At 38.3% G+C, this 20,455-nt stretch overlaps 1 protein-coding gene across 4 annotated transcripts; it reads right to left on the bottom strand.

The window, feature by feature from the left end:
- Positions 1-1,796: 1,796 nt before the first annotated feature.
- LOC147627628 (uncharacterized) lies at positions 1,797-8,720 on the bottom strand. 4 transcript variants are annotated; one of them, XR_015268270.1, is made up of 11 exons: positions 7,800-8,720; positions 7,184-7,317; positions 5,678-5,809; positions 5,440-5,526; positions 4,973-5,240; positions 4,693-4,845; positions 4,480-4,577; positions 4,232-4,349; positions 3,992-4,155; positions 3,506-3,600; positions 1,797-2,001 (listed from the first exon to the last, which is right to left on the bottom strand). XR_015268270.1 is itself a non-coding variant. In XM_086814539.1 (10 exons), exons 2-9 carry the CDS (start codon positions 7,214-7,216, stop codon positions 3,995-3,997), a joined length of 1,050 nt encoding a protein of 349 aa, XP_086670665.1. In that variant the 5' UTR covers positions 7,217-7,317; positions 7,800-8,720; the 3' UTR covers positions 1,797-2,001; positions 3,992-3,994. The 4 variants fall into 4 exon arrangements, 3 of the variants coding, with proteins under 3 accessions (XP_086670665.1, XP_086670663.1, XP_086670664.1); XM_086814539.1 differs by lacking the exon at positions 3,506-3,600; XM_086814538.1 differs by lacking the exons at positions 1,797-2,001; positions 3,506-3,600 and adding an exon at positions 3,709-3,896.
- Between the last annotated feature and the right edge of the window lie 11,735 nt (positions 8,721-20,455).

The raw sequence follows: 20,455 nt of genomic DNA, 5'->3' as shown, positions 1-20,455 counted from the left end.
TGACGAGTTCAAGAAAGCATTGTCTAATTCTGCTTGGCTTCGGAGGTTTTTGGTAGCCACAAACACAGCTGTGAAGTCGGATTTGCAAATGGAGTAGCAGAGGTTGGGATACAGTCTGTACATTTGATTTTCATTAAGTTTTTAATAAGCTCTCTAATCCTTGACTAAAAGCTAATTAATCCAAGTATCATTAGCTCAAGTTCATGTTCACTCATTGCTATTTCAATCTCCCAAAGCATTTAGACTACAAGAGTACAACTATTCCAATTAATCACTCAAAGTTACCTAATTTTCTCTGTTTGAGATTAGTGAGTGATTAAAGATCTTAATCTTGTTTAATACCCAAATTTGAGCTAAATTTATTCAAATCATTGTAAGAGGATTAGACACTGCTAAGATTCACTTAAAATCTTGGTAAGACCTTCCTCATTGAGCCACGGCCACTCAAATCTTAGTGGATAAATTCAATGGTGTAGGATTTCAAACATGGCAAACAAAGGTCATGTATCTACTCATGCAAAAGGAACTTTGGGAGGTAGTAAATGGAGATGATGTTGATGAAGGGAGTGATGATGAAGTCAAAGCATAGAAAAAAAAGTATAGAAAAGCCATGGTTATCATTGAGTTAAGCCTTGGGGATAACATCATTCATCATATCAGCAACAAGAAGCATGCCAAAGAAGTTTGGGATAAGCTAGAAAAGGTATTTGGAGCTAGGGCAAAAAAATTTAACACAATAAATATAAAAATACAGTTCTATGGACTTGATATGGAGTTCAAGGAGTCATTTGTGGAACATGTAGGTAAGATAAGAGCATTATGATACAGCTTGCAAGTATCAAGACACCCGTGGATGGGAAAGATGCAATTGCAGTCTTAATTAAGAGCATGCCTTAAGAGCTTTCTTCGGTGGTAACAACTCTTACTAATCTTCCAAACCTTACTCTTGAAAGTGTTGAATCTTCTTTGTTTAAAGAAGATGAGAAACTAAAAAGTCTACAACAAAGCTCAACAAACAGCATAGAGATTGCATTCTTTAACAAATCCAATATCAAATGTAATCATTGTAAAAGGATGAGACATGTAATGGCCTAATGTTTTTATTGAAACAAGTCCAAGCTTGTATGCAATGCATTATTAGTCAAAGAATAAGTAACAAAGTAACTTGATGGTGGAAGCAACCCATGAGGATGCTCCACAAGAACACCTTTTCTAGGTGTGATGATGATTCATGTCATGTCTTATGTTGATGTCAACCTTGGGATTAGACAACCCTTAGTAAAGATATGCCCATATGTATGTGGATGTGATAATGTCTATGTTCATGTCCATGATATTATGTCAATGTAATCACTTCTAGCCACCGATGATGTAAGCTAAGTGATGTATATGTGTCTCCATTAAGAGAAGAACAAATGTCATGTCTATGTATGTCACATTACCTTCTTGGGATGAGACCCATTAGGGCACCAAGGGAAGGTGTTGAAATATGATGCACGTCATGTCATGAATAGGATACATGTATGTGGAAGTAAGGAAGGTGAAGCCTAGAATGAGCTCTATGAGAGGTATAAATGGATATATCAAACTCAATTTCTTAATACAAAAACGTGAGCATGCGATTAGTCTTAATCCATATCTTATTTATCTTCATTTGTGTCAACATTATATTCTTAGCATGTCTTCTTCCATCTTTCATCCACCATAGCTCTTCTTCTCTCATGTTTATACACTCAAATCCATCTCATTTAACAAGAACAAGGAAAGACCATACTTAAAAACTTTAGCCCAAACTAGGAGCTATAAAAGCCTATAACATTGGCTTTTAATGTATTCAATAAAATTACATTGCCAAAATCATGCAGACATCCACAAATGAATGTTATATTTTAATAGCAAGTGTACATTGTCACTAAAGCATAAGTAAAAGTGCATTCCTTAAGTGTAACTTTGGTTGTCTCATATATGTGCCTTTGGTCTCCTTCAAGTTGCAAAAGCATCCTGCAATCCAACCATATGTTTATTGTCACATGATGTTGCATGTCTCGGTAAAACAAAGTGACAAATTCACATAGAAGAAAAATCAAGAATTGAAAATGCAAAAGAAATCATTTGCAAATCACTTGTTTAAGTTGGACCACATAGTAAGAAATTAATATGCATAGCACACTTATTTAACTTGAACCATAGTTTCCACACTTACTTACCTACATCAGCCATGTAATGAATGCATGCTATTTGAAGCGCGAGAGAGAGAAGGGAGGGAGAGAGAGATACACACACACACACACATGTATATATATGTGCGCGTATATATGTGTGTGTGTGTGTGTGTGTGTGCGCGCGCGCATATATATATATATATATATATATATATATTATACACAAAGGAGAACAATTTGGTTGATTATTCATGTGGCACAATGCATCATCTAATTTCACCATTCATTTGTGTGCGCGCGTATGTAAGTGTGTGTGTGTGTGTGTGTGTGTGTGTGTGTGTGTGCAAAGGGGAACAAATTGGTTGATTATTCATGTGGCACAATGCATCATCCGTTTTCACCATTCATTTGTACATATATTAATGAAACTTATTGATGAAGTTTCATTGAGTTTCAAAACCTAGTGCAAAAGAATAGTGGCCTTACATTTGGGAAGAAAGAGCATGGAGGCACTAGTTTGAATTGTCAAACATGCACCATGGAGAAGCGATCCAGAGTTGTAGGGTGGAAAATACATTAGCAAAGGCCAATGTAACTGTCCTAAAGGCAAAGTGCATCATCTGCTTGAAGAAAACCTACCAGAGAACACAATCTTGGACCATGAATAATACAGGATTGAAACAAAAGGATTGTCTTCAAGAGAAAACCCACTTGTTAGCATCATCTTCATGAGAGACACTCTTATGTTTTCAGCGTGATCTAATTCACTAATGTAAACACCCCAGGAAAGTGCCTCTCAAACTCTCTTATTTTGTTAAAAGGGTGTCCATGTCTTCTCCACCGGACAAGGGCAGGGAGGAGACCATGTCCCCGTGGGAACTCTGCCTCTTGTGAAGAAGCTACACGAGTCTTCAGGGTTGCAAACAATACCCCCTTACCGCCGGTTTTGGTGAAGGGAAACAGAGAAGAGGCAGAAGGCAGCCTATCAAGAGAAAATTTAAATATCCCTCATCACCTCCATCCATAAAATGTGACAGTTGTCCCTTTACAACACTCTTCCATCATATAAATGTCTTGCATGAGTTAGTTAGTTCCTTGCACACATCATGCACTTACCTTAGGAGAAAGTGTTCATTAGCTTATTCTTTCTAGTTAGTTGTATATTTTGTTGTAGGTTTGAACTCACCCCCCATTCTGGGCAGCATGGTACGAGTATGATAAAGACACTAGTTAAACTTCATAGATCCATGGCTTCACTGGCCCTCCTTCAGATGCTTTTTTTAATCAATTAACTTTAGGATTGTGTTCCCATTCTTTTTTATTTGATGGGAAGCACATCTTACTCGTAAGTTATTTGGGAAGACCCTCCGAAGTACCTCTGCCACCTCCAGTGAATGTGTAAAAAAATTACATGAAACAACACACGAGGACCCAGATCCTGTAAGGGTGAAAACCAAGACACCTGTGAATACTCTCAACTGAAGCAGTATCGACTCATTCATCAATTCCCATGGATGCTAGGGGCACCCATACAAAACTATCAAGCTTTTGTTCGAGAAGACCGACTCTATACATGCAAACATTACAAATTCTCTGTAAATTTTGGTACACCAAGCTGTGCATGCGTGCATAGTGTTTCCCAATCAACATGCTCCAAATAATGTGTAAACCAGGGAAGCTTCACTATCTTTCCTGGTATTGTCAAGAGAATTGCATGCTCAAAAGCAGCCTTTGCTGCAATGAGTTTGCGCCTGTCAGACTAAGAATCTTATATAAATGATCATTTCTTAATCCAAAGTGACCATAAATCTAGGAGGAATTATACTAACACTTTATGTTTGGTATACTCGTTGGGGGTCATTTGAAGTAGCCATGGACTTGCGCCGTGACCCGAAAAACTTCCACTTACTACTTCTTTGGCCCAACTGAGCCATGTCTGAATCTGAAAACTCTCTGGGTGGCCCAGGTGGTGGACCGAAGTTCTCTCCCAGCCCTAAATCCAAGAGGAAAATTAAGACTTTTTTCCCACATAAAAAGCTGTGTGAAAAGCACACTACTTCCAGTTATACCTGGTGCAGCCCATTTAGCCGCTGACAAGGCGTCATGTATCCAATCAGAGTCCCTGGGTTGGCAAAACTCCCGAAGAGGTCCAGACGAGAAATCAGGAGATGGTTTAAGCTCATCAATCTGCATAACATCGCAACGCTTTACACTGTCAGCATGAGACACTTCAAGTTTTTCATGCTTAGGTGGTGATAGATGGAGTAATTGAGGTCAATATCCTTTCATATAAAATTGGTTGGGATGAATCACTGACCCAGTTTGGCCCACCAACGGATGGTCCATCCCAGCCGATATGGGCGACATGTTTAACATCCGTCGGATACCCAATCTCCATCTCGTGTTCCCGCCACCCTGTATGAAATCGGATAGACAAAGCTATCAGCGAAGAAATCTTGGCCGATCCCGGAGATGAGAGTTCTATATATAGTTGCATGACATTTTACATTAATGGAACTTGGTGTCTTACCTAAAACATGTGAGATTGCACTCAGACTCTTCACATGAGATAAGCTAGTCAAGCCCTTCAAGACAAGCTTCCACTTGGAGCGGAACATGCTAGATTTGGGTGTCGGGCTGAACGTGGTTAGCTCGAGGGAAGGAACAGAAGGCGACCGCTGTTCTGAAGCCCAAAATGACAAAAATTACAAAAGGAACAAGTCCAGACCGCTCAACTATACAAGATATATCTGAGAAAATAAGACAATATATATATATTTTTTTGGGAAAAATTTGGCACGAAAGTATACCTTTGGAAAGCTGACTGGGCCTGCCAGAGGAGCGCCGAGGCACGCTCTCATATGATACAACGGTAGACACCTTTTTATCGGTAGAAACTGTTGTCTGTGATTTCTTATCTGATGTGGAGGCTTTTGGCTCATCGGCTGGGGATGCCCTTTCACAACTTTCTCCATTAGATTCTTGAATGCTGTATGGTTTAACTGCCTTCTGTACTTGCTTCTTCATCTCAGACGCCGCAGCATCATCAGCAAACCCGAATCCTCGAAAGCTCCCGTTCTGCATACAGCACCACCTCATTAGCATTCAACTTAAAGCTCCGTAAACAACAGTCCCTGCTTGCACCTGCAGGGCCCCATCTTGTTGGCTACCACAGGATGGATGGGTGATCTTGCCAACCCGTCCAGATAGTTTTGTACCCAGCCTTAGTCCATTTACAAAAAGATGGCATCAGACTATCCAGATAGGAACTGATCACCTCCAAACGGATGACAAAGAAACGCTGTGCTGATACTATAAAGGCATCAGGTTTGCGCATCGTATGCTCAAAAAGTATCTGATTGTCCTGCCAATGGAAAAATAAGGTATGAAGAGGGCCAATTCAGGGTAAATGAATGATACTCGGCCCCACTTCAAAAACATAAACAGTAGGATAGTAAGAGAGAGTGTGTGTGTGCATGTGTGCACACATGAATATCACGAAGTAAGACATTTACCAACAGATCGCGTAGTTGAAAATGCAGCACGGCATTACCCAATGGTCTCATGTGAAATTCCCCTGCTGTACCACTTGGAAGCCAAGAATTGCTGCCTCCAGCAGCTTCGAATAGTCTCACAGGGCATCTTGCCTGTTTAAATAGTCAGTGAGGTTCTCTCTCTCTCTCTCTCTCTCTCTCTCTCTCTCTCTCTCTCTCTAGACCAGACACATGGTTCAAATAAATTTGCAAAAGGGCAGATCAGAATCTGGTCAGACTGCCTGCTTGGGGAGGCAGCACTATATGCAGTTTCCAGTCACAACCACCTACAGCACATGTGAACTTCGTGAGATCAGCAGGACAGAAATGGAGCATTTGCGTCCCAAATGTCATGCCGTACTGTAAGATCTGGGCCACTTACTCCGAACAGGCTGGAGCAAGTCTCAACATGCTTCCAGTAACCCCAATCAGAGTGTCTTGGCCTCTTCCATCTCTAGACACTGTTGAAAGCCATTGACTCCACCATCCAGTTTCCTCCAGGTTACAGAGGGACCGAGGATAGCAAGAAGTGGACTAACAAGGATCTCACTTAAGAATGACATATCAGCCCTGGAATAACTGAGACCCCACTGGAGACCTTCCTTAATGGCAGCTCTGCAAACACCTGCTGGAGTCAAAATTGAGCCTGCCATGTGTGTATTCATGACCATTGTCAACCCCGTTGAGACACTTGCATCCTAAGTTGCTGGCCACCAACACTTTCCATAGACGTTGACAACAGCGTTGGAAAGTGTTGGCTAGCAAGTTAGAAATGTCACACCACATCGGGCTTAGGCTCAGGAAACTAAATTCCTGCCTAGACATCAATGAAGAGATCATGAGAGCAAACTGCCATTGGGGTGCACCTTCAACCAATTCTTCCTGGCAAACAACATTGCACATTCATCACGTCATTTTGCTCGAATCTGTGTGCATTTTTATGAAATGCAACTGACCCTATGACACAGCATGATGAATGGCATTTGGATCCATTTTCAATTTCAAATTTTAACGTTTTTAAAATGTATCGGGGTTTGTGATGATATGCAAGAGGTATCCCATACTGCATGAACGCACTAATGGGTCCTCAGGAGTCCCATGTGTATCAGTATACATGAATTACATGACACCACTTCTGTACTAGTCAACCCTTCATTGCATCATGGCTATTAGATTTTCAGTTCCATAAATTACCTTTGCTTTTTGACTACACACCGCTGTGCACATTCATAATCTCATAGACCCTTGTGGTTTTGATTCCCTACTTCCTTCCCTGCCATGCTTTTATGTGTATACAAGCACATGCCCAAAATGCACAAGTAGACACACACACGGGTTGAACAGTGCACAGCAGTTAGACATGTTAAATGCACACAGCACTTAAAACACAGCCAATAGTTACAAACCTCAGGGAGGGTACTTGTTCCAATTGTCGATTACATGTTGGCCCTATCACAAAAATTAGATGTAGTAGAAGAAACCCATTACCACAAAATTTGGCGGCCAACCAAGAGTCTTCATGCTCAAGTCCTTCTGTAAATGGTACAACTGGAAGTAAACAAGAGGCGATAATCATCATATCTTCCAAGAGAAAAAGGCACCTCCTTTTGGATCGAGATCCCCTGAAAAACAAATTTGAGATTTTAAAAACATCAAACTTGTGCCAAAACCACACTATCCACCAGAAGTTTGAAGGTTGCAGGATCCTTTTCAAGAACATGCTCTCCCAACTGATTAGGCATACCTTATTTATGTATGATGCACACACACACACACACACACACACACACACACACACACACACACACAAAAACAGTGTGCTGTGAAGCTCCAAAATTAACAATGGCACATCCCCCCCCCCAAAACACACACCCCAGCTCTTATCTCTTCATAGTACCAAGCCTTCTATAATTGCCTATTCTTCTTTTTTCCAACGAATAAAGATACATTCTTTCCATTTACATACATGTACAAAAATATGCAGTTGTTTGCTTCTCTTTGAGGCGAGCCTCGTTTTTTAGAATGATGAAAAGAAAAATACGTGGTAAATAAGTAATTATGAATAATGGGGAAGACAATCCAGATCAGGAAAGAGATGACTCACGGTTTTGTTGTCCTCTGATCATCCTTGAGAGAATGGAAATCCCAGACTATTGTGTGCAGTTTTTAGCAATTAGCTCTCTCAGCTCCGTTAGATCAGATTAAGCCTATCCAACCTCTGCTTTTCGCATAGCTTGGTGGGCGATTTCCAAGGTTCATCGGCAGGATTAGAGGACAAAGAAACCCACAGAAGAAACCTAAACTCTACCCTAATCGGGCGTTGAGGAGAGACCCAACACAGCTGAACCCCTTAATCTTACCTTAATTTGAACCCCTAACCTTACCTTAATTGAGCCTCACGAAGAAATCCAATTCAATCCTGGTGTAGATGATGCTGAGAAAGCGTGAGAAAATGCAACCATTAAACACTTTACATGTGCTTAATCCCCACAAAGGCCGCCCTTCGATTGAAAATAGAATATGGGAAGGGACCACTAAATGCACACTAACTGTGTTGCTTATATATGTGTTTGTGTGTTGTAGAGATCAAAAATAAAATAAAAAAGCTTTTAAAATAAGAGAGTTTTGAGGAATAGCAAGCAAACTCTGGGAGCCCAAACGTTATATAAATAAGTATTCACACAAAAATAAGAGTACTAACACCAATAATAAGATACCTTAATTATTTAATTAACAATGGCATGAGGCCCAAAACCCAACATTGAAGCAGGTGGATACCTTGCTCATATATATACATAAACAAATGAGCAAGAACAAATCAAAGGTTTTATGGAAAAAGAGGTGCAAGGCCCAAGGTGAAACACCAAGATCTTCTTTTTGTCAATGTCTTGAAAGGCTTTAGCCAAAGTCCTCCTTGTGTTGGGAAAGAAGTCGTCCTCCTTTTTGTTACTATTTGTCCGTAGGCCACATAACCTTTTCTAATGCCCTACATATACGCCCCTCCACCCCCTTAGGTTCCTTCCGCTCAACAATGTAAAAGGAAACCCCCTCCTCATATGATGATGCCTTCTACTCTCACGGGCTTTCTTCCCCTTCACTTCCAAGCCAACCCCCCCTCCCCACCCATTGCTCTCCCTTCACTTCTCACCTACTTTCTATTCGACCCACCTCTATGTGCCCCTAGATGGGCCCACCAACACTTCACATGGTTTGTACACCCACATCCACCCCCCATCCCCCACTTTGCATCATTTTGTACACCCACATCCACCCCTTTTCAGCCTTCACAAACATCCCTCAATTTATACTCTCTTTGCCTACCAAAAAGTGGCCTACTTTCCATGTTTGATAAACATTTTTTCAACGTCACATTAAGGTCATTAGATATGTCTTACCCTCTAACAAATTAAGAAGTCCATTGCTAAATAAACACATTCATCAACTTTCTTGTTTCACAAGCCATGTGCATCTTGCTGGCATAGAAGTGTAACCACTTTATTCGCATGTTTGCATTCTCAAATGGAAGCCAACACAAAAACATGACCAAATAGTGGAGTTATTTTTTGTATATAGACACACACTTTGCTAACTTTTGATCTATGCATTGAGTTCCCCTCCCTTCCCTCCATCGTGGAATTCTTGTTGTTTTTCATGTGGCCTATGTAATAACTATATATGCCCCTTCACCTTGAATAAAAAATGTGCAAGATATATTAAAGTTAAAGGGGCCACGAGAAGTATGTTGTGTTCCTCATAAGCTAAGTCATGTGCCTGATGTAGTAAAACTATATATGGCCCTTCACCCTAGATAAAAATGGTTCGTGTGCAAGGTATAGTAAAGCTAAAGGGGGCACGGGAAGTCTGATGTGCCAAGTCATTGTGCTTGTGCAATTAGTGTCGTTTGCAATATTGGTTTTGATCTTGTTGGTTGTGAAACCCTAAACATGTAATCTTCAAGGTTGGTTTTATAATCTTTTGAATGTGAATTGTTCTTTTGCCAAAAAAAAAAAAGACAACTACTAATACTAAAATAGATTTTACATCTTAAGCAAAGCTTATTAGGAAACTTTTTCTAATTAAAATCACATTTCATCTATCATTACAAGACCATTCACATGGTGCGAAAACATGTGTAGTTTTCAATATCTATCTGCTTAGCACGTATATCTATATGTGCTACTCATACCAAAAACATGAAAAAAAAAAAGAATCTATGAAGATTGTGAAGTTATTTAAAAACACATTATGATGTAATAGCTTTATATGCCTTTTGATTATGCAAATTACTAGTAATCTTTGCAAGCATGAAATCTACCACCAATGATAGATTAAGGCATGAGGAGAAAAGCGTCTCTATGGAAAGACTTCGTCATCATGTATAGATAGATGTTCACCTATGCTAAATAACATGAAAAAATACCTTAGAGTTCTTGAAAGAAAAAGGAAAAATGCTTCAACATGATTAAAATACCTTAGAGTTCCAAAAAGAAAAGGAAAAATGTTTCAAGGCCACATGAAGGCTCTAATGAGTAGATCTAAACATCAACATCACAATTACCTCTCATGAATTTTAACTCACATTTTTTTCATAGAGAGAACTCAAAAATCAATCACTTTTATGTAAAGATGTGAAGCATGCACTTTTGAAAATATAAAAATATAATTGAGTTTTGGCCTTGCCTTTCCTAGAGGGGGTGTTCACACCCACACATTCTTGGGGCTGACGAGAGTGGTATAGTAATAAGGACTCTTAAACATGATGATGAACTACCCAACATTAATCTTAATAGGAGAATTGCAACTTAAAAAAATTTGTGTCATGAGAAGGAAGATGTGGTAGCTATGTTAGTCAAACAAAAAGCACCAAGAAATGAGTAAAAAGAAAGTAAGAATCAATAATACTTTCATGTCTTTCTCTAAAAGGAATCATATGGCTATTTGGCCATTTCTAATCATCAAAGAGGGCTTATTTTGCTTCTCAATCTACCACGAATGCAATCATGTTTTATGATCAAGTAGCTCCTAATTGAAAAAGAACTTCTATGAGGTTCTCAAGATTATACATATCTTGGACCAAGCTCATGAACTAACTCCATTTTAACTTGTGTTATGTTCTAGAGAACAAATATGTGTGAGCCTTCTAAAAACCTAAATACAATGGATGTGCAAACACTTTTAAATTTTAACTACAAAATTTATTGAGTTTTCTTTTAAATCTAAATACAATGGATGTGCAACACTCATAATTTACCTACAAACTTTATTCTCTAATTTTTTAACTTGGGGCATTTTAGTTCTATTTTAACTCAAAGATTTTGTAAAGTTTCAAAATTTTACAAATTGGAAGTTTTATGATTCATTTAGGAAAAAAAAAATATGAACATTGATATGGTATTCCATCCTCCTTCTAGACCCACCTCAAAAATTCTCAGAATGCGTCACATCATCAATAAGTATACAACCACCAAGTTGATCATGCTATGTGTCATTTATTAAATGCTTTCATCTGTTGTAAAGAGGCAACTAATGAAAGGATATCTCCTTATAATAATTCTCCTTGAGTTGGATCAACACAATACAAAGCATTAGATTGTAGAAAGAAGTGGAGAGTAAACAATATTATTTCTTGATAAACATGATTACAAACTAATGGTGTCCACCCACTTGTGTGCTCCTGGGTAAGGAGCTTTAATGATGATCTAAACAAACTTTGAACAAAGGATGTCTTGATTACAAAAGTGCTTGAACGCAATGAAGTCGATGTGACGAACTAAGGCTGCCAAACTAATCTATATATAATGTTAAAATAGCAAGTGATGTTGGGCAATGTTAGGAACAAGGGGGAGTGGTATGTGACCAGCCCCATTGAGGGTTTTACTTTACCATTGGTGGTGTTGCTAAACACTTGTGCATCATCAAAATCAATTTGTCCCTTGGTTTAGTACTCCAAATTACTCTCCCAAATCAAGGTTTTACTTTAGCATTGAGGGTTTTACTTTACCCATTAGAGGTGTTGCTAAACACTTGTGCATCATCAAAATTAATTTGTCGCTTAGTTTAGTACTCCAAGTTACTCTCACAAATCAAGGTTTTACTTTACCGTTGAGGGTTTTACTTTACCATTGGAGGTTTTACTTTACCATATCGAGGGGTTTACTTTATCGTTGGGGGTGTTGCTAAACACTTGTGCATCATCAAAACCAAATTTTCCTTTGTTTTAGTACTCCAAATTACTCTCCCAAATCTGGGTATTTTTTGGTTTTTTATGGTTTTTTGAAATTAGGAAGTATTAATCATATGAATAACATATCTCCACCTTTGTAAGGGACTAGACAATACTAGCATTGGGTAACCCCATTGCAAAGACTTTCACATCCACATAAGGACCATGGCAAATACACTCACAGTAGTTAATAAATGTAATGATGATGGTTTCTATACATGGTGGGTAAAACTTAAGTTTGTTCTCATGAAAGATGGGCTTTGGGGGATATTACGTGGAAGGGAGAAATGTCCGAGATGAGAAGGGGAGGAAAAAGAGATTTTGGTTTGGAAGAGATGAGAGAGATCTAGCCATAATTACATTAGGGCTAGGAGATAGTTTCATCCATCACATTGCATCAAAAGATATCTCTAAAAAGGAGCATGGGATGAACTAGAGAATCTACTTAGTGCCAAACAAAAGAAGTCCAAATCAATATAAAAATCAAAATTTTGGGTTGCACAACACTTTTCATCAAATAAAACAAAAATTGTTAATGCAATAACTTGCATGTGTTAGGTCTCTAGTTGAAGAGAAGCTACTTACATTATAGCCTACGAGCCACACAGAGAATGATTGTTAGAGCAACTCGAGTAGAGCAAGAAGAAGACTCCAAACAACACTCAAGCAAACATCATGACAAAAGAAGAGCTAAATGAAGGGGCTTTCCAAGAAGGAGGCCAAGCATCATGGAAAGACTCTTCTAGTCGGGCACCCCTCTCACCTTGTGTTTAAACCCACTCGTTGTATTCCTACCCTTGTGTAAAACTATAGGCTCTAAGCCAACATTACAACCTATAAGGCACCTGTTTTGATAGACCACTCTAGTAAATCACTAAGAGTGTAGATCTATTATTTGTATGGTGATAGTAGTTCATCACTTGTTTTGAGGGGGAGTGTTGAAATAGCAAGTGATGTTGGACAATGTTAGGAGCAAGGGGGAGTGGTAGTACGTGACCCCCTCAAACATTTGTATGAGTTGCATAAGTCATAGATTATAGTTCAAAGGTTCAAGGGGAGCCCAAAGATGGAAGAATGTACCCCATGTGGGGCCAAAAGTAGGTACATAGTAGAAGAAGGTGGGAAAGGTGCCAAGTGGGTGCTTACTTCAAGGGAGATGATGCTAAGTGGGTGCTCACTTCAAGGGAGATGGTGCTCAAATCTAGGAAAGATTAGGGGTAACTTAATTAAGCTTATGGGTCACAATTAATGGCTAATGAGATGTATTCTTGCTTATGGGTCACAATTAATGGCTAATGAGACATATTCAAGCTTATGGGCCATGATTAATGGCTCTGATGGAGATGTACTCAAGCCTATAAAAAGGAGCTTTTACGCTAAACCTCTTGAGTTATCATTATTCTTCATTTTTATCATTAGTGTTAATCTCTTTCTTGCATTTCTAGCATGTTAAGACATTGATTCTAATCCATTTTTACACACCCTAATCTTCTCTAGACACAAATCTCAAGTTGTAGTACCCAAGGCCAGCATAGATGTGGGTCAGCTACATTGCCAACCCACAACTTGGTCCAAAATGACCAATTAACCACATTATCCAAGTGAAACCATATTAGACTACAATCAAGTTAGGTACCTAGCATAGCTCCCACGTCAATTTGAGACCATAACCTGATAATAATGTGTCCAGCACTCACACTAATGTGGTCACTTAGCCCACACAAGAAAACATCCTACTTAGCCCCATTGACACCCTTAAACGGGCCCCATAACCTGAGAATATTGTGTTCAACACTCACTAATGTGGTCACTTAGCCCACAAAAGCATGCATCCTACTTAGCAGAGTGTCAAGTAGCCATCTCCTAACATCTGGCCAGGGCCAACAACGTCATGGGTTAGCCATGTCAAGGCCAACCCACGACTTGGTCCAAAAGGACCAACCAACCACATCATCCGAGTGGGACCACATTAGACTACAATCAAATTAGATACCTAGCACAGCTCCCACAGCCATTTGAAACCATTTGGACCCTCAAATGGACCCCACAACTTGAGAACAATGTTTCCAACACTTACTAATGTGGTCACTTAGCTTGCACAAGCATACATCCCACTTGGCAGAGTGCCAAGTCTACATAAGCCATCTCCTAACTATCTAGACACACTTAGTCATCTAGTGTCTAAAGTGGAAACCAATGGCTACTCCTCCTAAAGGAGGGGTCTTACATTATTATCGAGCACATCCATCACCTATACAAAAGCAACATGAGGGTGTAGCATTAAGAAAATACTTTTCCAACACTTCTAACATGTAGTTTTCATGTAGACAAATCATCGTAGAACAAAGTAAAATCATCACATGCTACTCACACTAGTCTAAGTTTTTTTTTAAAGAATGGCATTTATCACTTATTCATGCAAAAAAAAGGCTATGTGAATAAATTTCTTCGTAGACTCATGGCTCTAATAAAGTGTTATTCAATGCAAGTTATTTTATTGTTTTCCAATCCATGTAATTTAAAACAAAGTGTGATTCAGTGCAAGTTATTTTATTGTTTTATCTAACTTGGGATGGATTTTAAACATAAGTAGGGAAGCATAAGAATTTTATTTTTATAAAATGTTGTATGATCTCCATTTGTGCTATTGTTGACCTCGATTTATGCTATTGTTTATATCAAGTTGCTCATTTAAGCGTTTACAAGATATAAATCTATCTAAAAAGCTATATTTATACTTACGCTTTTAAGAGAATTATTGGGCATTTCCACAATTTTGTTTCACTACTATATAATTCATGTGTGCACTATTTTAGGATGAGTATTCTTAAACTTGACAATGTTCAATGTCACAGAGCAATATAAATCTAGATAATGTTACTGCACTAATGTTTGTGCATATATTATGCCTTCACAATGTGTCATTTGGATGCATCGATGAATGACTCTTGTTAACATGCTTGTCACGGGCACTTAAATGGTCACTGGCCACTGCATGAGGGTAGCTACTTAAAAAAATTGTGGTGGAGTACACAAGGCCGAAGGTGACTTGTTGGGTCTATCTATTCCTCCCTCTTCTAACTGTCACTTAGAAGAGCTGGGACTAGATTTGAGGGGAGTGCCAACACCGAGAATCTACCTAACCTTACTCCTGCGTTCTCCTTCTCATTGCCAATCATATCTAACCTAACCAACGGGTAGTCCATCATCATTAAGTCTTTTATTATAAGTATTCAATGCAAGGAGATTTCAGGATCTAAATTCTAGAGACTTGCTAGAATATGGAATATATGGGCACAAGCCCGAGTGTGAGTTGGATGCGAGTGAGAACGCAATTTCAATAGAGTTGTGAGTCCATTCAAAGTTATCAAGATACAAGGCCCACTCCATTGTGCTCTTCCCTTCTCCCTTGAGAGCAATTCTCCCTTGAGAGCAATGCTCCCTTGAGTACAATGCTCCCTTGAGTACAATTCTCCCTTGTCTCTACTCCTTCTCCAAGCTCCACAAGGAACAAAGCATTGGGGAAAACCTTCTTCCTCAATGCACTCTTAAAACCTTTCTTTTTAGTCCACTCTCCTTCTCCACACCTTCTCTTGTCAGACTCTTTTTCTCTCTAATGGATCACTTCCTCTCAAGATTTATTCACTATCCACCCCTCTCTCATATCTCAAGCTTCATTCACTACCAACCCCCTAAGTTTACTTTAACCTAATGTGAGATTTTAGCCCAAAGAGTTTACCCACTCAAGAGAAGCACATGGGGCCTTCCTGCTTTTGTTTTCAATTCCTTCAAAAGAACAACACACACAAGAGCTACAATTGAATCCTAAGAGCTCGGAAGTACCATGAACACATGAAAGTACAAAGAACCACACACATAAACGTGAAAATCGAGAACATCAATAAGAGGGAAGAGAGAATAAGAGCTCCCATTTCAAAGGTCTATTGAACATCAGAGGGAAGAGAGAATAAGAGCTCCTATAACAAAATATCATGTAAAGGTCTACTGAACATCAATAAGAGGGAAGAGAGAATAAGAACTCCCAAGTTCAAAATATCATGTAAAGGTCTATTGAGCTTTTAAAATTTGACTTATAAACAATTTAACTTATGGGCGTTCATGTTGGAAATTGTGCTGATGGGATGGTTGTGTATTTGAGGGGGAGCGCATGAGCTGCCTTATGTGTGTGCACATGTCTGAAGGTCTAAAGGACATTCGAATATTGTATGGTGTGAAGTTCAAAAGTTATTTTTAATTGGTGTGACATTGCAAAAGGTGAATAGATAGATGTGATTAAAGCAATTTAGGATATTGATAAAATTATAGAATTATGTAATTTGTGTAATTTAGGAGATTGATAAAATTATAGAATTATGTAATTTGTGGAGATGTGAGGGAGATATTCAGGAATATTATTAAGGATCTAGAGGCTATCTTTGTGAGATATAAATTGAGTACTCCAAAGATTATTTTAAAGTGGATTAAGCAATGAGAATATAGCCTTGTTTATGCTCATCTTGTGTATGCCTTAATTGTTATTAGTGTTGAGTAATTATCTCAATCAATCATGGATTTGATCAATTACTATGATCTACTCTAGCTTTGCAAATTCCAATTTGATATGAGAGAGATGCTCTTAGGTTAGGGTAGGATCTCAATTGCCTTGATGTAGGATTTGCTGAAATGAGTGATGCTACAGTGCCAAGTGAGCTAGTCAAAGTTATCCCACATGAGCAAGCGAAGCCAACATGTACTCATCTCATTATTAGTTAACAATTCTGATCTCATTATTAATTAAAGATTCTTATCTCAATATTAGTTAATGATTAGGTCGATGTCTCATGATTAGGAGAGTTTGATCCTTAGTTTTAAAAGGATTAATGGGTGTGTATGAAGAGTTTGATCCTTAGTGTGTTAAGAGGATTAATGGGTATGTATCAAGAGTTTGATCCTTAGTTTTAACAGGATTAATGAGTGTTTAGTGGGAGAGAAAATTATGCATTAAGGGAAGCCAAATTAGGGTAAAGCCACTTGGAGTCTGAGACCCAAGATGGGTCTTGAGATTGGAGGTGAGACTGAGCTCACTAAGGCATGGCTGGCTGTGTGGGTAGGGGAGGTGGAAGCATCAGATTCATCCTTGAATACTACTACAAAGAGCTCCTTTATATAACCTCCTTCCTATTCACATTTCAAATCTTCCTTGGCTCCTCCAATGCCACCAGTGTTATCTCTCGAATCTTCCTTCGCCTTGGAATTTTAATCGGCAAAAGCATCACTGAGTCCTCTCCCTCAGCTCTCTCACACGCTGGAAACAACTGTAGAACATCACGAGCATCGTGTTCATGTAGCTACTTTGTCCCAACACTCGCTAGACATATCGACACTTTGGCGGGGGCCTTTGGCATCGATGTGTTCCATGCATATCCCCTTCATAGTGTGTTGACTCTAGATTGAGCATATTGGCTACATCGACATCATCTTATTGAGTGGGAGTACGACTCCCATGTTTTAGTTATGGTTGGGTGTCTTGGCCATTTTTTTTCCATGAGGTCTTATTCCATTCCTAGTCACACATGGGAATTTCACTCGGCTACACACACACCATACTAGCCACACACACACACAAGTACCACAAGGGGGTACCACCCTTTCCAAATATTGGCCACTTTATAGGCAGCGGACCAGTCCATATTTTTAGTCCATAATAGTTGTAATCATGTTCACTAATGTATTTGAAGAGCTAGTTTTGGCTCTTGGGTTTATCAAGGATGAGTAAATGTGTAAGGGCATGGCCCCACCCTCATGTGTTTGTCATATCCTTGCAAAAGTGTAACATGATTCTTATTGTGCAACAAGTGGTTGAGTAGAGGTGGTGGAGATGTAAGGACTAGGAGACAACATGGCGAGGAACTTACATCACCAAGGGGCAGTGTTGGAAATTATGGTGATGGGGGATAGTTGTGTGTTTGAGGTGTAGCAGAACGCATGAGTCTTATGTGTGTACACATGCGTAGGTCTAAAGGAGCTCAAGAGCTTGAAAAAGAATCATGGAATTTAGGAGAGAATCATGGAATTTACGAGAGAATCATGGGATGTGGAGTAATTTATGGTGGAGATGCGATGGAGATATTTAGGGAGATGACTAAGGATCTAGCTGTAAGATCCCCCCAAGATCTTTCTAAACAAATGCATCAAGATTAGTACCAGATTGAAGGGTTGCATGCTAGCTTCACCTCCTAACCATAGGTTTGTTACAAATAAACATGTTAGTTATTATCTCTATGGGGATGCCCATTATTTTATTTCGGGATATTTTATTTGGATATGCCTTCTATTTATATTATTTACAAGGATTAATGCGTTTAATCAACTACGTGCGCACTGGTATGATATGGTCAGGATTAATGTGTTTTAATCAGTTGTGTGCATTGACTAATATTATTTTGGATGTAGCTGATGAATGAGTGGTAGATTATGTGTTAATCGTGGGCAAAAATGTGTTGGACCATTATGAGATCTTTTCTTTGTTTATGTTCTTATTATAGAAGATTTGTGAAAAATATCTTACAAAGCACACCACTTGATTAAATTATTAAAAAAGACTAAAGTTTTTCTTTGGATTGACATACATGAAAAATCTTTTAGTGCACTTAAGTATACACTTACCCATGCACCTGTATTAACACTACCTGATTTCCTTAGAACATTCTTTGTGATAGTAAAACTGATGCTAGTGGACATGGTATTGGTGCTAAGCTTATGCAAGATAACCATCCGATCACTTTTAAAAGTGAAAAATTGAAACCACCTGAACTTAAGTATAATAGTATTTATGATAAAGAATTGATTGTTGTTGTTTATGCATTAAAAATTTGGAAACATTATCTTATAGGTTCTGAATTTATTATTAAAACTGATCTCAACAAAGTATTAAACATTTGCTTTCAGAACCTTTAATATCAGATAGACATATCATTTATTCAAAGTTTTCAGCCAACCATTTAATATACACCTGAATGTGAAAATGTTGTTGCTAATGCTTTGAGTAGGAGACCTACCATTAATAATATATCTACTATTGAGGGCATTTCTTTCGATAACATGAAGGGAACATATGAAAATGATTATGATTTTTCTGATGCATACAACAAGATGAAAGATAATGATTGGTTACCTCGTTTTGATTATTCTTATGATGATGGTTTTCTTTTCTTCCAAAAGAGATTATGCATTACTAAACCATTTAGGAAAGTCATTATTCAAGAATCTCATCAACCACCTTTTGTTGGTCATAGAGGAGCATCATCTACTTTGTAAATAGTTGCTAGAGATTTCTTTTAGCCTACTATGTGTAAAGATGTTGCTAAGTTTATTTCTAAATGTCTTGTTTGCCAAAAGATTAAGAATCATAAAGGAAAGAAATTTGGTTCGCTTATGCCTTTACCTATTCCTAATGAACCATGGGAACAAATAAGTATGGATTTTATTAGTGATTTTCCTTTAACTTCTAACAAGAATGATAAGATTTGGACTATAGTAGATAGATTTAGCAAAGAGGCTTAATTTATTGCTTACAAAAAGGTAACACTTATGTTAAGTATCTTGTGGCTTTCAAGAACCATCCTACTCAAGATGCAAAATGGATGCTAGAAAAGTTTTTCCATTCTTACCAAAATCTCATCCACTCTTACCATCCATGCAATTAAGGCCAGTTGCAACCTGAGCAAGAGGGAATGTTAGTCATAACCTCTATGGGAATGTCCATTATTTTATTTTGGGATATTTTATTTGGATGTGTCTTTTATTTATATCATTTACCAAGATTAATGTGTTTAATCAGTTGCGTGCATTTGTATGTTATGGTCAAGATTAATGTATTTAATCAATTGTGTGCACTGACTAATTTTATTTTGGATGTGGGCAATGAATGAGTGATAGATTATGTGTTAATCGCGCAGGTGGAACATGTGTTGGACCACTATGAGATATTTTGGAAGACATGTAAACACCTTTTATGGTTTCATATTTAGGCATTAATATTATTGTAAGGCTAAGGCCTCATACCTTTATACATACCAAATAGTATTTTATACTTTGGGTACACCCAAGACTTCATACTATTTCTTGCTGTATTTTTGTAAAGCTTGTACGCTCATATGCTCAAAAGGCACTTGTGCTTTGTTTTTGGAAGGTATCTTTTTGAAAAGAAAGCTTTTCCTAATATATATAAATATGGGTGAGTGGTACAAGGGCCACACTCATCTAGAGAAGATTCAACCCGATCTTGTGTCTACTGAACTCTACTCTATTCTCCATATTTCTTTGTTTATTTAAATTTGTTTATTAGGTTTATGCTTTTAATTTGTGTAAGTATATGTTATGTTCTAATTTTTGTGATTGAGAATTAGAGTTCCTACTCCAATTGTCATAAAGGTCCTGACAAAACCACCCCTGAGCCAGAGACGAAGACTCACTCTCATCTCTGCCAAGTCCATCTCGGGAGTCTCTAGTCTAGTCCGACCCATTGTCAACAATAT

This window comes from Cibotium barometz, chromosome 20 (assembly GCF_041138505.1).
Source record: "Cibotium barometz isolate CiBa-2024 chromosome 20, ASM4113850v1, whole genome shotgun sequence".
Classification (NCBI taxonomy): Eukaryota; Viridiplantae; Streptophyta; class Polypodiopsida; order Cyatheales; family Cibotiaceae; genus Cibotium; species Cibotium barometz.
The sequence above is the reverse complement of the archived record's forward strand: the minus strand, read 5'-3'. Positions and strand labels throughout refer to the sequence as shown.

Bases quoted from the DNA above. Each gene is read 5' to 3' on its own strand.
- LOC147627628 (XM_086814539.1), bottom strand. From the start codon at position 7,216: ATGAAGACTCTTGGTTGGCCGCCAAATTTTGTG. The intron at 5,810-7,183 runs GTAATGGGTTTC...CTATTTAAACAG, and splicing joins GTTGGCCGCCAAATTTTGTG to GCAAGATGCCCTGTGAGACT. The intron at 4,350-4,479 runs GTCAGTGATTCA...GATGTTATGCAG, and splicing joins CCGTTGGTGGGCCAAACTGG to ATTGATGAGCTTAAACCATC.